The sequence below is a fragment of the Citrus clementina genome, unplaced genomic scaffold (assembly GCF_000493195.1).
Source record: "Citrus clementina cultivar Clemenules unplaced genomic scaffold, Citrus_clementina_v1.0 scaffold_2, whole genome shotgun sequence".
Classification (NCBI taxonomy): domain Eukaryota; kingdom Viridiplantae; phylum Streptophyta; class Magnoliopsida; order Sapindales; family Rutaceae; genus Citrus; species Citrus x clementina.
Genome location: NW_006262688.1, coordinates 11,502,342 through 11,518,892, shown reverse-complemented (window position 1 = coordinate 11,518,892; position 16,551 = coordinate 11,502,342). Strand labels below are relative to the sequence as shown.

General features: G+C 34.6%; 1 protein-coding gene across 5 annotated transcripts; it reads right to left on the bottom strand.

Moving 5' to 3' along the window:
- Nucleotides 1-174: 174 nt before the first annotated feature.
- On the bottom strand, nucleotides 175-15,456 carry LOC18051535 (transportin MOS14). Of its 5 annotated transcripts, XR_002907318.1 has the most exons (26): nucleotides 14,681-15,451; nucleotides 13,873-13,971; nucleotides 13,532-13,756; nucleotides 13,240-13,365; nucleotides 12,914-12,997; nucleotides 12,749-12,808; nucleotides 11,963-12,091; nucleotides 11,731-11,792; nucleotides 11,230-11,286; nucleotides 9,500-9,623; nucleotides 8,840-8,971; nucleotides 8,332-8,391; nucleotides 7,593-7,673; nucleotides 7,103-7,216; nucleotides 6,910-6,989; nucleotides 6,535-6,670; nucleotides 5,815-5,964; nucleotides 5,059-5,144; nucleotides 4,424-4,611; nucleotides 4,225-4,317; nucleotides 2,953-3,140; nucleotides 2,666-2,777; nucleotides 2,029-2,186; nucleotides 1,523-1,639; nucleotides 869-1,414; nucleotides 175-722 (listed from the first exon to the last, which is right to left on the bottom strand). XR_002907318.1 is itself a non-coding variant. In XM_024191993.1 (25 exons), exons 1-25 carry the CDS (start codon nucleotides 14,897-14,899, stop codon nucleotides 1,193-1,195), a joined length of 3,102 nt encoding a protein of 1,033 aa, XP_024047761.1. In that variant the 5' UTR covers nucleotides 14,900-15,451; the 3' UTR covers nucleotides 771-1,192. The 5 variants fall into 5 exon arrangements, 4 of the variants coding, with proteins under 4 accessions (XP_024047761.1, XP_024047762.1, XP_006446848.1 ...); XM_024191993.1 differs by lacking the exon at nucleotides 175-722 and having other exon boundaries at nucleotides 771-1,414; XM_024191994.1 differs by lacking the exons at nucleotides 175-722; nucleotides 12,749-12,808 and having other exon boundaries at nucleotides 771-1,414.
- Between the last annotated feature and the right edge of the window lie 1,095 nt (nucleotides 15,457-16,551).

The following is a 16,551-nucleotide window of genomic DNA, read 5'->3' as shown; positions in this document are numbered from 1 at the left end:
TGTTTTTCTTTTTTTTTTAAAAAAAAAAAGAATACTACGAATTTTATGGTATTATTTTGGCCTCAACTACTCTTGATTATTATTATTATTATTATTATTATTATTATTATGTTGGCGTTTTGGGAGCATGATTCTATTTTTTTTTTTATGAAATAGAAACCTAAATAAAATCTCAAACCATGCCAACTCAAACGACTTTACCTATTAAAAGTCGACTAACACTCACAGAATTCTAATTGATTTGAATAAACAAAGGTCCTTATCAACTTAAATAATTTCATCAAACTGATTTGCACCAAACCACTCACACAATTAACCAAAAAATAATAATAATAATTTGCCGCCAACTTCTTACTTTACTTTCTTAAGAGAAAAAATTACTTTGCCAGCGGCCTCTTACTTTTAACTTATCAACACACCTCCTCCGTTTATCAATCCCCACATGCTTGTGAGAATTTATTTTCTTCACTATTTTGAGAAGTTGTGTTCATCATATTGAAAAAATAAAGACTCCTAATTATTCATGTAATCTTATATGAAGTTAGAAACTTCTCTAAAAGGTTTCTCTTTCAACGCTTTCAAAACATAACGCTATATTGTATTTCGCTTTCCTCGGTCTATTTATATTATATATTTCACATTAACTCCATCCACGTCAAGCAAAATCGTGCTCCAACTTTGTCAATACCGTTCTTAGACTACTCGTCTCAACCGTCCGCACCCTATCCACCACAACAAAGAGCACAAAAAGCGAAAAAATTAACACAAGGTTTTGATAAACAAAAGATCTTGATCAGGCCTTCCTTCTTTTTCCTTTTTTTTTTCTTTTCCTCTTTTAACCCCTCAAAAATCAGTGACTTATGCTAACCTCATAACAATGTGCCAATCTGAGATGACAAAATTAAATCTCACTTTTTTTTCCCATTTTCCTTATATGATCAGCAATATTCTCATCTCCGGCAGCTCCGCTGTTGCAGAAGTACTTGAGCTGAAAATAATTTCCTAACCAAAATTTTAGAGGTCTGACAAAATTGGGGACGTTATACTGTACAGATTAAATAAGGGGAGCGTAGCTCATCGCCTCATCATATGAGACATCCCAAGCTTGAAGCGAAGCCATCAATTTACAAACATACATAAAACTGCCACCAATGCACAGGACAGAAGGCCCTCCTCGTTGTTTGGGCTGCAATCAAGTCAGGTTAACATTGCGATGACTATCAGCAAATTCTCGAATTATACGCTTCAGAACTCGTCCCCCTTTCCCTTGCATATGGCCGTAATTGCTGTTTCCCCTATTGCAGCTCATGCTCTCCAGATAATCTGAGGCTGCACCTGCTAGGGCTTTTAACCAAACTGGTGGCAGTGTTTCAGTTTCTCCCTGCTTTAAATACTCTGCTGGAAGAACCTGCACCTGCAATAAGTCATGTATTTAAGTAATCTGAAATTGAAGAAAAAGAAATCCAGATGGATGTGTTTGCACTTGTAGACCAAAACCAATGAGAATGAGAAAGGGTGAGACCGCTGAGTGTAGCCATCCTTGCAAAGATTCCCAAGAAAGAATAGCCTTCCCAGACGTTCTTTCACTTATACTGCAAATTGCAGCCAATTGTTGCAGGATTGTTGCACACTTGTGAACCTATTAAGAACAGGAAACAACAATAATTCCTCAACTTCAATGAATTTCAAATTTTTTGACTATAAGATACTTCTAATGAGCAGTTTAATAAGTAATAATTAAGATGAATCTCACGTTTCTTCTGGAAACACGATCCACCAGAATGAATCTGTAGGAATTATGTAACTTTAATTATGCTACTTAGGATCAGAAAGTATCCCAGAAGGCAGAATTCTTAGCTTGAAGATAACAAAAGACTTGCCAAATATTTTATAGCAAAGTTTGAATCTCCAATCATGAAAAGCATTTCATAGATATTAGCAGTTTAGGCACCTTGAATTTGCAAGATATTAATATTTATATTTCTTATAGAAAAAAATTGCATATTTAAGATTGAAAGATGTATTTACCCGTGACATTGCTGAAACACCAAGTAAAGCATACACTACATTTGATACCAGTCCCTCACCACTATGAGATATAACCTGAATTGCCATTGCATTAAATGATCCTTCAGGAATACTAGTCGTGTATCCCAACAAAGACGCCAGACATTCTTCTAAGAAACCTTAAAGAATCAACATAAACAACAGTCAATATATCATCACCTAGATAAAAGTGAATTAAACAAGAAATTCAAAAAGAAGCAACAAGAGTCCACATTACAATTAAAATCACAGAGAGCACAAAGTCCATGAAGAATTACATAAAGCAGCAGCTATCCCTAATCCTTTATTGAACTATAAACTACTATTGTTATCAAACATGCACAATGTAAGCTCATATGTAGTTGGCAACTTTTCTATTTGTCAGGGATAATTTGGCTGCAGAATGAGCTCTTTAACTCCTTTACTTGAAAATACAGAGGGCCTCAAACTACGACAGATCTATTAGCTTGTTATACAGTTATACTCCTACAATATATAATTCCAAGCAGGGGAAAAAAATGCCAGGGCAGTAACAAATGTTCTCCTCCATAATATATATTACCAAAACAAAGCATACAACAGCAATTAGTTTATTTAAGCTGCTGTCCGTTATACTTACAAGATAAATATGACATTGCTGCTAGTGCTGCTCCTCGATGCATAGCCGTGCAGCATATAGCTGCCTTTTGGAAGGAAACTTCAAGAAGAGCACCAGAGGCAGCCAATACTTCCTGAGGTATAACACATACCAGAGACATCATTCGGATTAATTTCCCTGAAGCAGTTAAGCCTTCACAACTTCTGATTAAGCTCACATTGGTTTAAATTATTTAAATCTAATTGCTAGAGAAGGAATAGAAAATGAAAAGAGGAACATGATCACTTATGATGAAAGGTATACTAAACCTTACGAGAAGTACGAACAAAAGTGGATGCAAAATTTGTGTAGGCTTCCACTAAATCAGGTTCTTGGTCACATATATATGATGAATTAAGAGCCCTCACTGATGTTGCTTGGGAAAACCTTTCAAATGTCGTGACAAACAAAGGTCCATACTCGTCCTTGTGACCAAATTCTTCAATGACCACAGAAGCTGAGAATTTTCATACAAGGAAAAGAAAGTAAGCAAAAAGCAATTAATATATGATAAAAGCACACAATTAAGACTTAATTATTTCCAGCAACACGGTCTTGTGCAAAACAACCGCATCTATAGAGATCGATATTTCAACATTAACATAAAATTTTACTAAGACATTGACATATAATTGAAGGATTTTCATGAGCAATTCTATACGCTATATTTTAAAGTATTGCAGTTGCTTCATTGTGAAGAGAACGCTAATCATTTGTTTCTTTGTTGTGAGGTTGCTTCTAGATTGTGGGGAAAATTATGCCAAAAAGCTATTCTCTGTTCTCGTGAAGCTGTGTTAAAGGCAAGCATTGATGCTTTTGGGAAAGGGAGGAAAGCTAAGACTCTTTGGAGAAGTGCAGTTTCAGCTATCTTTTGGGTGATCTGGAATGATAGAAACAGTAGAATCTTCAAAGAGTCCACCTGTGGGATAGAATTCATCTTTTAGCTTCGCTATGGGTGTCGGTGACTAATGATTTCTAGGACAGTTCATTTTTCATCATTCATCTTGATTGGAGGGGAGTTTTAGAGATTTAGAGTATATTCTTTCTCATTTTTTCATAGGGTTATGTAGTCTCTTTTGGGTTTAATCACACTTTTGGGTTTAATCACACTTTTGGTGATTTTGGGTGGATACTTGGTCCCCTACTACAGTTTATTTCTCCATTATTTAGTAATACAATAACTCATAGTTTCTTATCAAAAAAAAAAATAGTACTGAGAAAATGATTGTGTGTAACTTTTCTCGATTGTGTCTCCAAGTTAGGGACAATAGGATAATCTCATATTAACCCAACGAATCAGGAAGGAATGTTCACATTCAGCAAAGCAGCCAAGTGCTCTTCGCTAGCAGAGCTGTTTGTTGCCATTTTACACATCATGGAATAAACTCTTTTGCCAAGGGTGGTTGCTGCCAGGAGTAGCTAAAAATCACAAAAACATTGACTAAAGCAGATTGGGACGTCCAGGGTGTATCCAACAAAAGATGATCCTTGGATAGCTTCAGAAACACCATGATAACATTACAATGAAAAGAAACTCTTACCTGTTCTAATATAGCATTCATGATTCTGGAATGAAACAAAATTTGTTGATAGGCAATCAAGTACTTGGGGCAGCAGCGTTTCAAAGTGTTGGCCTGTGAATTAAGCAACTTCAGATGTTCATATTAATTATGTGATCAGAAACCTCCATGACCTTTCACAAAACCCGAGGAAGTGCGGGAGAAAAAGGTACTTAAATACCTGATGATTGAATCGCTAATGAAAGAGCCCGGCAAGCTGCTGTAGATAAATTCCCATTCTCCATGTGTTCAGACCTAAAAAGTTTCTCTAACATGGGCCAAAAGACTCTTAGCAGTGCAAATATAGGGTCATCTCCAGCAGGATTGGTTGGCAGAGGCACTGGAAGATGACTGAATACAGTTCCCATCCTGTAATCAAACAATCAGCCAATCGAGCTAAGGCACCGTGAGAAAAGTGATTACAGAATAATTGTACGTGACAGGTTTTAAATTGCACACTAAGAACCTTTTTGTTTTATAATTGAACAGTGAATATATTTCTGTTGTTTTAAGTGTGACTGTTTTTTAACTTAACACTAAAAATTTGCTAAATGCAACTGAATAAAATTAAGTCGCCCTCTTTTTTTAGTTTTATCACAGAATTTAAATGTTATATACTATTTATTCCAGAATAAAATCTTTTACCTTATTAAAACGTTATCATTTCCTGTCAGTAGTGTCTCTAATGATGTTTTTAAAATATTCTATTCAGATGTAGAAAAACTAAAAACAAAAGATTCAGCTCTATTAAGATTTTAGAAGAAAAACAAACTATCCCTAAGGCATACGAACAAACTTTGTAGTCTCATGGCATACCTGTAAAGCCCTCTTGTTGCAGAACTCAAAATTTGCGTATATGTAGCTGGATTATGTATGAGAGAATGGTTATTATCTCCATCAATCTGAAAGAATGTTAATGTTTTTAATTACACTTCAAAATTATAAAATTATAGTTTACTATGAAATATGATTCAAATCATGGCCCAAGTGGCAAGCTAACACAAAATGCCACAAAAAAAATGCTGAGGTTCAGACAACTACCATAATCAATCCAAGATCAACTCATTGTCTTTTCATTCACAAATCCCAATTAACTGGATTTATAACCAATAGCTTGAATGTCAAATGATAATGGCGAGATATTCTTCACTTATTACTAGGACCATGGATAGTTATGGAAATGAGTACAACAACATCAAATACTGCTCCCAGTTTCCTTTTCTTTTTTTTGTTGTGGGGGGGGGGGAGAGGGGATACTACTCTTAAACGGGAGCAGAAGAACTGCATATCTAATAAGTCAAAGGAGATTTACAAACTCTCTTTCATTCTTTTCAGCAAGTAAAACGCCCCGCACCAAGAAAACATACATAAAGAAACACCAAACTCAAAAACTAAAGCAAAGACAGATAACTTAATGTATCAATGAAATCAGGAAAAAATATAATATTGGCATAGAATAGCAAGATTAAAACCATAGAGCAACACAGGAAAAAAAAAATATTAAGAAAAGACAGCCAGGAAGGAAAAATCATAACAAAAGAAAGTAAATGAGGCAGGAAAGCCAAAACTTACGAGTTTTCCAATAGCTTCATAGCTAGATGAAAGCAGTCTAGCCAACAAATTGTTTTTCAACTCTTTATTTGAAACAGAGCCAAGGATCAGACTGATTGCACCAACGACTTCTTCCTCATCTTCCAAAGGTAAATGCCTCTTCTCCAAAGCCTGAGAAACCAACATCCACTTTAAGACTGCTCACGAGCTTTATTACCAAAAATAAATTGAAAATAACCCACAAGAAATTAAAAAATAATCAACTAGGCCACATAAATATATATTATTATACAAACATCTATTTTATAAAATGAAGAAAAAGTCAAAGGAAAGCATAATGCCAAAGAGCTAATTGGATCTGTGCAACAGAAAACTATCAAACTTGGTCTAGATCAGTTTGGACAACATAATGCTATCTTATCAACAAATAAATAATATTATAATGGTAACTCTTTTGGTGAAAGATGGTACAATAAGGGATCAAATGATCCATTGACTACAACAGGTTGAATGGTGAAGCATTCACATCTTAATTATGAATTACAAAGATAAAAGTATTTCCAAAAATTAAAATTTCTCAAACCAAAACAGAGTGATTTTAATGTGAACAGATAATTGTTTAAAATTGATTTGCAATTTCCCACACACAAATAAGAGAGGCAAAAATTCTCAAAATATAATTTTTTTCTTAAAAATAATAATAAACAAAAAAGAACATTGCACTAGCGTAACATCCAATACCTCCCCTATCCACATTAAAATTTCCAAATTCGAAGGTTCATCAATTAGAGCAGAAGCATCTTCACAAATTTTACGCAAGGCAGAGGCACAAGCATTTGATGATACAGCCTCTGAAATCCCTGCAGCAAGAAATAATCTGAAAGTAGCAAATTAGCACCCAAAGAAATGGACAATGCTAGCATGGATGCTAAATGATGCATAGGTATACAAAACAAACACAATGAAAAGCACACAAGCCATTAAGGATGATACATCTATAAGATATGCTGGCAGGCAGTCCTCTGGATTGCTAAACATAAAGCAAAATCTATAAAGAAACATGCATACATTCAATTTAAATAGACATCAGAGCTTTAAACAGGAGAAGATCCTTACAATAAGGGTCTTGCATTAGTTTGAAAAGCAGATATCCACTTGGAATAGGAACCAATTACATCTGCGAGAGATCTGTATACCTAGAATGGAAACTTTATCTTAGACTATTGAATCAGATAAGGAGTAAAAACTCCTTTCGATTACAAAACAGAAAAAAAATATGCAAATAAATAAAAAGGGATAAGTAACATACAATATGCATAAATCCCTTAAGCTCTTCAGAACGGCTAGCAGACAACACCGCAACCAACTGCATAATCACTGAGAAATCAAAGGCTTGGCCCTCCTGTAAAACTACTTCGGAAACCTGAAATGTGAAACTTCTATGTCACTAGAGACAAGATTATGTTGAGTACTAAGAAAATCTGGCAACAATGATGTAGCGACCCATTGCAAACTTTCTTTCTTTCCTTTTTTTTTTTGGCTGGAGACACCCATTTGCAATTTAGCAAAGATCAAATAGGAAAACTATGTTGGTGAGCATATTTAATTAAGTCAACAGATAATTTATGAATATGTTGCTACACATGAAAATCTTAGTCTAAACTAATCTGAACAAGATTAGACTAATTATGGGAAATGCTATCCACCCCAAAAATATTAGCCTAAAAGTTAAAAAGAATAAAAGGTAACAACCTACTGCACTTAAGAAAAAGGACCAAAGTACAAAATAGTTTGTTTACCACATTAAGAGCAAACAATTTTGTTTCCACCTCCTTCCAAGGTATTGGTACATTTGCAGATCCCCAACTACCAAAGAAAACCTACAATGGGATGAGAAAAACAGAAAATACAGCAAGACGATCATATTTTAGCAGAACATAACAGCAAACTAATAAATCCAGGAAAAGAAAACAGATGGAATGCAACAATCCAAGAAGCTGAGATTTCATACGTCATTAGATAATTGTATATATTTCTATTAAATGTGTATTAACCTGATCTCCAAAGGTTAAATCATTTATGACTTAATAATTTTGAGATATGAGACCATAATTTAGGTCGCAGGCAATGGATCATGGAAAGGGAAAACCAACAAAGAAAAAGTTTGCATGAAACTGAAGCGAATTCATTCTATGTCAGACATCTTACCTCCTCAAATATTATCAAAAGACCAACAACATATTAAAAAATTTACGAAAAATCAAAAAGACACAATGAAGACAAAGATAAAAGGTAAAACTCTTCCCGCCAAATGGTTAGGAGTTTTAGCTCAAAAATGGTGGCTTATGACACTCAATTAAAACTGATATGTGGTATTTCATGGGATGGCATGGCAATAGGATCACCAATTCTTTAGCAAGTTTATGGCATTTTAATTCTCTTAGTAAAAGAGGATTGAAAAAGGAAAACAGCCCAAGGATCTATACATATTGGGAGAGACAGAAAGAGAAGAATGATCTTCCCAGTGATATTACTCACCTTAAATATTATATCCACACGGGTGTCCAGCAGTGTGTGACGTTTGACCAAACACTCACACTGAACAGGTTCAAAAGTCACTCATGAGACACTGTGAAATTCCCATGTCTCCTTCCTATTACATCTTCTAATACCTGATACAAAGTGGTGCCAACCTACCCCTTCTAGATAGTAACAGATGTGGAGTTGGGATTCTAAACCATGTTTATGACAATACTAATACCATTTAGAATCAGAAGGTAAGCTACCCTCCCAAACCCCACCCCACAACACCCCCCCCCCCCCCAAAAAAAAAAGCACCAAGAAAAAATGCATGATAAAAAACCCACAATTCTCAGCTTCTAATCATGCATATTGTCAATTAACACAAACCAAAACAAAATGAATTCATTAAAAATATTGCAAAATTAATAACAATAACAATATTGTTGCATATTAACACAGTTGAAACCACAAGTGTATGTTTCGTGCAAATGTATACAGAAAAAGATACTATTTAAGCAAGAACCTTTTGTATAAATGTAGCAGATCTTAATAGCTGACAAATATCCACCAAAAGCTCAACAAGGTTCATCCTATATTGGACAAGACCATCTGGAAGATCAACCATACCATCATCATTAAATGAAGATTCATCCACCTGTCACATGTAACTATCAGTTACCTTTGTGTTTGATAATTAAAAAGTTATAAGCAGGAGATGACAAATGTGGACCAAAAAATTCCATTGTGAACATTACATCCAGTATAGGAAGTAGATTGGCATTTGCTACAACAATTCGTGAAAACATTGATGTTCGTGATGATGTGTAAAAAAATAAACGACAGCCAACAACCACAATATCCGTAAAAAATTATTCCCCAAGAAGATGCACACAATGAATCTCCTAGTCATCTATTTATGCATACTTGTTTAGAGGGCAGGGCAGCATGCCAATAGTAATAAAAAGCATAACTACAAGATTGGTATGAACTCAGTCTTTCTTTCTTCACTGTTTTTTTTTAATAAATAAATAAATAAAAATATATGCTAACTTAAGTTCAGGAAAGGCAGAGGTGCTGACTCGCATCTCTACATAAATGTAGTGATAGTAAGTGAGAAATATGTCTTCCCAAAAAACTAAAAATAGGACTCTTAAGAAAAGACCAGTGAAGATGGATATAAAACCTGAGCACGTAATAAAAGAGCATCAAGTAGAGCCGAAAATACAGAAAAAAACATGTCTTCCACATGCTTCTTATTTTTTGCAATGCTTGCATCAAGTCCAAGTATATAGCTCGCAAGAGTAGACCTGGAAAAGAAAACAGAGATCATATTATGATACTTTATCAAGAGTTAAGTGACCTTTAATAACAAATTGTACAGTAGTCTCCCAATCAAACTACTAACTGGTACTAGATGGTAAAGTCCTCATCTTTTGCAACAAGAAAATCAGCTTTGACTATAAGTAGTTCAGACATTGAGTAAAAGAGTTTGAGGCGAGAGAATCAATAACCCGCTAGCATAACCATACAACTAATGTTTAAATAAGATTAGACGAAAGTTAGGGACTCGAAATAAAATCCATAATCATTGAAGGTCAGAATTAAAGGTAAAATCAACAGATAAAATTTGTTATGCTCTCTGAAAGTAATCTTCACCATAAGTGGTCGAATCTAGGAGTAACAATCATTGAACTATCATCCACCTGGCTAAAACTGCCAAAGACTTACCCCTTAAACAGTTCCCATAAGAAAAACCAGTATTATCAATCTTGCTGGACTTATAAATGTCAAAAACTTAGACAGTGAAAACTGTATGTTTTCCATATTGCCTAAAATTGCAAAACTAGCTTTGTTGCATCTTTTTTCACCAGGAAATCTTATTCTAGATAGATGCACACTTTCAGAGAACATTCCGCTATTTTAAGGAACACTAAACTGCACAAAGTAAGAACACTACCACAAATCAAAATTTATTCATGATATTCTCTAGTTTGAGCAACCAATGGTATATCAATAACTTACATTTAAAAGAGAAACCAAATGTACTCCCACCAGAAATAGGTTTGCAGACATTTAAGCTATGTGGGAAGTTACATTGGACCTCCTAAAACCAAGAAAGAAAACCATATACATCTACACGTTTGAATTATCATCAAACAATCCTCAGCCGTTTCTTCCTCTTACAACCAAGTCAGTAACTTGGTTTTTGTTTTCTATTACTCCTGCTTCTACATGAATAAGTCTTGTAGCACATAATCCACTCTCTCTTGCTACTTCCTATGTGGTTAGACTGACTTCACATGAAAGACAGCAACATTCAAACCAATTCCTTCCTTTGGACCCAACCTCATTGGCCATAAATACTAAATCCAGTTCCTACATTGTTTTAACATTGAAAATAGTATTTTCCCTAGTTCTTTTATCATAAAAAGGCGGTAATCCATGCACTGTACTGTCAGCCTATAACTCCTTCAGAAGCCAAAACTTAACAATTTAAGAGCGATTCCGTTTACAAGCCCAGTTACAACTTCTCTCAATAAACCCAAAAAAAAAGGTACATAGACAAGCACTAATTGCAGTTGACTTCAGTCTATAATTCAAAAAGGCATCCTACATAAGATATCAGGCATACAATTTAAACATTGTAAACTCAATGACATCCTCTGAAGCATGTTGACATCCATCAGGTAAAAAACTAATAGAATGCATAAACATCCAACCATTCAATAATCATCGGCCAACTATCAAGTTACAAAATCACAGAAGAAATCCAGATACTCTCACGAAAAGTGAAGAGAAAAAGGAAGTGTCCTCCAATTAAGTGAAAATATAACTTTTCAACCTATTCTCTCATCAGATCTGAAAACAATTTAAGAGAATCAGAAAATACCAAACAAGGGAATAAGTCAATACCAAAATTGCAAAGTTGAGTCTGCAATCTCCCAGTCTTCACTTGGAAATGCTACACAGCTGCCAAAGCAATAAACAGAAACAGAACAAGTATGTGAGAAAAATAAAAATGCATGATAAGAGGATAACCTAAATAAATAAACTTGCGGGAAAGAAGCATAACCAACAGACTGCAAGGAGCACACTTTAACATCTGCATGCTCCCAGCTACATGCCCATTATAAGTTATTAAGAACTTATATGCTGACTGTCTAATGCCTAATAACTTCGGAACTCAATTCCACACAAATCACCAAACACACTGGCTTCAAGCAAAGTGTGATCAGCATATTTTAAGATGCTTGCCCACATGGTGAAGCATGTGAGGTAGATTCCAAATAAGTGTTATTACTGAAACAACTTCCAAATATAGGACCCAACAACAAATAAACAAAGAATAACAACAAAAAAACAGTAACAAACAACAAACAACGATATGCAGAAGTTAAAACACTGAGAAATCACCTCAAGAGGGCATCCGCCAGTGCAAGTGCCTCGGGACTTGCTGCTACAATCAGAGATGGTGCCTAATGAACAAAAGAAGTAAAAAAATATAAATCAGAAAGAGAGTTTAAGAAATATCAAGTCATAATTATAAGATACATCTTTATCTCACTGTCAACAAAAGCAATAAAAAAAGCAAGAAATCTTCGGAAAAGAAATTAGTAAACATTAAAAAATCCTGCTAAGCACTTACAGCCTGTCCAATCTCGGACATCAAGCAGGCAAGACCCCCAATAACCTTCTCATCTCCATCAGTAAGAGCCGGTAGAAGTAGTAGTTCTTTAAGAAAAGGTACTCGGCATAACAAAGCCTGAGGTAGCCCCTGCAAAGCAAGCACAAGTTAATGTAGATTACCCTATTTGAACGAAATGTTTGCACAAAATTTAATCACAGCATAATTGTAAGAAAGTAGACTCCCAGTTTGCCTTGAAAATATGAGTTTATGAGAAGTAGCAACAATTTTCATTGATAAATAGATTATGACTTGGCATTAGGATACAAGCAATGGACAAGTGGCTCAGTGGTCAATAATAAGAGAGCATCCCACCGTACCACCTTGCAGCCTAGATTCACTTCAAGAAAAAGAAGAAGAAGGAAAGAATACCCATGGATACAAAAGTAAAACAAAAAGCACCACCTATTTGATATGGAATAACAACCGATGTAGACATTGTTTTGCTTGATAATTCAGATGGGACAAATAATTTGCCACCACTTAATTAAAAGGACAACAACATTTGCTCTAAAGGTGCCACTTTCTTGTATAACTAGGTAAATCACATATCTACTGACATCTAAACCATACACCAAAATGTCTTTCACAGAAACACTCTAACTTGGTGCATTAAATGAATCAAAAACGTTATAAACACCAGATCAAATAGATAAACAACAGGCAATGAAGAGGAATGTGATTACAAAATTTGTGTATACATGGTAGTACGAGCATCCAATATCATTCCACAGAGCAAGAGCATACCTCATGCCGACCCACGAGTTCAACAAGAACTTCAATGGCCACATCAAATGAAGATTGAACCTATAACAACCAGTACGATGACAAAAATCCACACTCATGCTATTATTGAACGCTTAAATAGAAACACCATGTCGATTAAACAAATGAAAATAATTATGAATATACCTGCAAAGAGTTGAAAACAAAATTAAGAAGTGGATGTGCTGCCAACGAGCCTTGGGAAATCTCTGTGAAGCATCCAGCTCGAACCTGAATGCTAGAATGTTGTCACAATTTGAAAATCATACATGTGCAACAACCATTTATATAAAATGAAAAGCATGCAAATTAAGCACAGAAATCCATTTTGTTCAGTTTCAAACTAGTGACATACAATCCAACAATTTTATTGAAAACAATAATGAAGGCGGTAATGCTGCTTGTAGATAAAAATCTGCACTCAACTTTAAATCAGTAGAGTGAGCTATTGACATATTTTTCAACTATCTTACCCAACTTAGTAAGCAGCGTAGAATTTTTCTGTTCCTATCATGTAGCTGAACTGGAACACCACCATCAAACCTTTTATCAGATTGCTGCATGAGGAACTCAACAACCATGGGTGTGTGGGAGAGCAGCTGAATAAAATAGACCAGGACATTATTATTAGAAGATAATTAAGATACACCAAAGCAAACAGCACACATAACCAAATGCAGAGAAGAATCAAAGAAAAGACTAAATAAATAAGAAGGTAGAAACACACAAGGAATATGTGTCAAAACAAAAAGGAAAATCCTAAACCTCTTGGCCATACTGGCTTCTGTGGGCTGAACTTATATTACAATCAGAAGCTTGACAGTCAATAACTTCTTCTGGAAGAACAGTAAGCATCTCAAGAACAGCCATATTGCCATTATCCTGGCTCTGTAGATTCTGGAGACTGTAAAAGAGCTTCTCAATAGGTTTTCCATGCTCAACAGCACGAAGGATGAGAGCAGAGAGTGCAAGACAGATTTGAGTCAAAAGCTGTTATTTAGATAAAGCATAACTCATTACTGAGTGAAAAGAATAAACAAATCATTTTGAAAGGTGAATACATTGCAGCACACAGAAGCCTCTCAGAGAAAGAACAGCTTAATTACCTGAGGAGGACCCGAACTAAATCTTTTGGCAGCCACAAGAAGAGCATTTAACAAAGCATCTTTAGCAGCTGACTGCAAATAATATCCTTCATTCTGAATCTGCATTGTGACATAGTGTGTAAGTATCATTCACTCAAAAAATGGAAGAAAATATTTTTTGTGAGAGAGTTCGGAGGTAATTTGAAACAATTGCATCGAATGTATCAATTAACGAGACTCCAATAATTCAAACAATTTTTATCTGTTGTCATATGGGTTTAATATTTGAAACACCAAAGAAATCAAGTCAATGCAACAGTAAACTTGGAATTACTCTTATTGTTGTCAACTCTTTAATCAAAATAATGCAAGCACACTTCATCCTCCAAATAACTATAGGAAGAAACAATCCAAGCTAGCACACCAAGACCTTAACTACTGCAATAAGTATAGACGCTTGAAAAACTGTTTGTAAAACAGAAAAAGGAAAAAGAGAAATTAAATTTTCTACTTCCAAATATAAAAATGCTACAGTTATTGTATTTAAAAATCAGTATTTTCGAGGGAAAACCAATGAAAATGCATGCACGAGTAGGAGAAAAAAGACATGCTTTTTCGAAACCCTGCAGCGCAAAACACACATAAAACGACACGTTTTGACTTTCAGAGCAGTTGCTAGAAAATAACTTTACGAATATTGTATTTTCCCGCACGTAAAGCCTCCATTTTGTTAACAGAAAAACTGAAGAGAAAAAAATGTTAATAGAAGGAAAAAAAAAAAGCGCGCAGCTAGAAGCGTAGGACTAGAATCGAAACCCTAGAAATTGACCTTTCGCTTAAGAATCTGAGCTGCGAAGAACTCGACTTCGAAATCGGTGAGGAAGGACTGGCGATCGGAGGTGAGGATAGAGGTGGCGATTTCCCAAGCAGCGTCGGTTTGCTGAAACTGAACGAGCCACTGATTCGCTGCTACGCGGTTGCATGATTCGGTGTCGTGATTCAAGACGTGAACAGCTTGCGCCACCTTGATTTGCAAGTCCATCTGCATCAAATGACGGCCGTAAAGCTATTTTAATAATAATAATTAAGAATAGTAATTACTCCTCGTCTGTTTGATTTCTTCTTAGCAATAACTTTTCCTCTTTCATCGGACGGCTACGAGCGACACAAATGAATCAAGTGTTCATGTCTTGCTGATTGATGATGATACATGGATTGAATAGATTGGATGGGGATGACAGACGCATGGAGCTTTTTCTTTGATTTTAAATTTTTTTAATTAATTAATTTAATTTTACTTTCGAGATTGACCTGACCGTGACTAGCCACTACGTTGCTACTTGCTAGCTGAGTAGCTGGTAACTGAGGCTCAACATTCCTACCAACTGAACGGGTCCGCAACTGGTTCATCGGTTTTCTTTTTTTCAAAGAAATACTACAAACAAAACTAGGATGAAAAGTCAAAACAGGACTAAGATAAAATTGCTATTACAAAATCCAAATAAATACTACAAATATAACTAATCGGATGAAAAGACAAAGCGGGACAAAGATGAAATTGCAAATTACAAAATTCAAAGCAAATAATTTTTGAATAATCACTTTCAGGCTTTCAGCTGCCCTCTAATAAGCGTATTTTGACACTGTTAAATGACCAACTTATACATTATACGGTAGCGAGGGCAAGAACGGAACTATATGTACTTATCGAGCGTCCAAGGCCACACACCCTCGGGTTAAAAAAAAAAATCAAATTCCAGAATAAAAAAATAAAACTGAGCTATTTTATGTCATTCTTATGTTTAGCCCCCTCATTTTTTTGCTCATTTTTGTTATATCCTACAAGATTTTATGGTTTATCTATTAATCCCCAGTGTTGGCCTCTTCAATTTTATAAATTTTATGTTGTAAAGTAGTCAAATTCAAAATATATCAATTATGGTATCAAATTAAAATTTTGGTTTCGTCACTAAAAAAAAGAGTGGTGCTTCGCCACATCTATTAGAAGCTAGGTCAATTTTCTATTAAATAGTGTTGGCTATAACTATTTGTCATTCAGTAATAATTATAAAAGTGAATGCAAAATTTTACTAATGTTTTTATATAAACAGTAGCTCAAAATTCCTCAATGATGGTACAAATAAATATATTCAATAACAAAAATTTTAATCATACTAGTGAAGAACCTAGCAAATGATGGTCAATAATAATGAGGACGGACCCATTAGCGGGCTATATCTGGCTATAGATGAGGAAAAATAATAATACTTTTATTAAAATTTACAAACTGCCATCATAGATATATTAAAATCGGCTACTCAATATTAAGAATATATTTTTCCAATTGTTTATTTTGACTATCTCTTGTCTTGTTTCGCAACTTTCACCGATCAATTACTAATAAAAGCCAAAATATTAGTGGTTCACTCCATTATCAGAACATTTTCATCTTACTTATAGAGTCAATTTTTTAAAGTTATTCTCCCAACATAAGAAACTTGTATTTTGTTATTAAATTATCAAATTTTATTGATTATTGCTTATCTTATTATCAATTTTTAAAAATTTCATATTATGTTAGGGTTTGTTTTGGATAGAATTAGAGCTAGTATTTGAATTGTATTTTATTTTCTACTTTTTCAAATAATTATTTTGTTTACAATAAATATTTTTTAGAATAAGACTCATAATGTCCCCTTA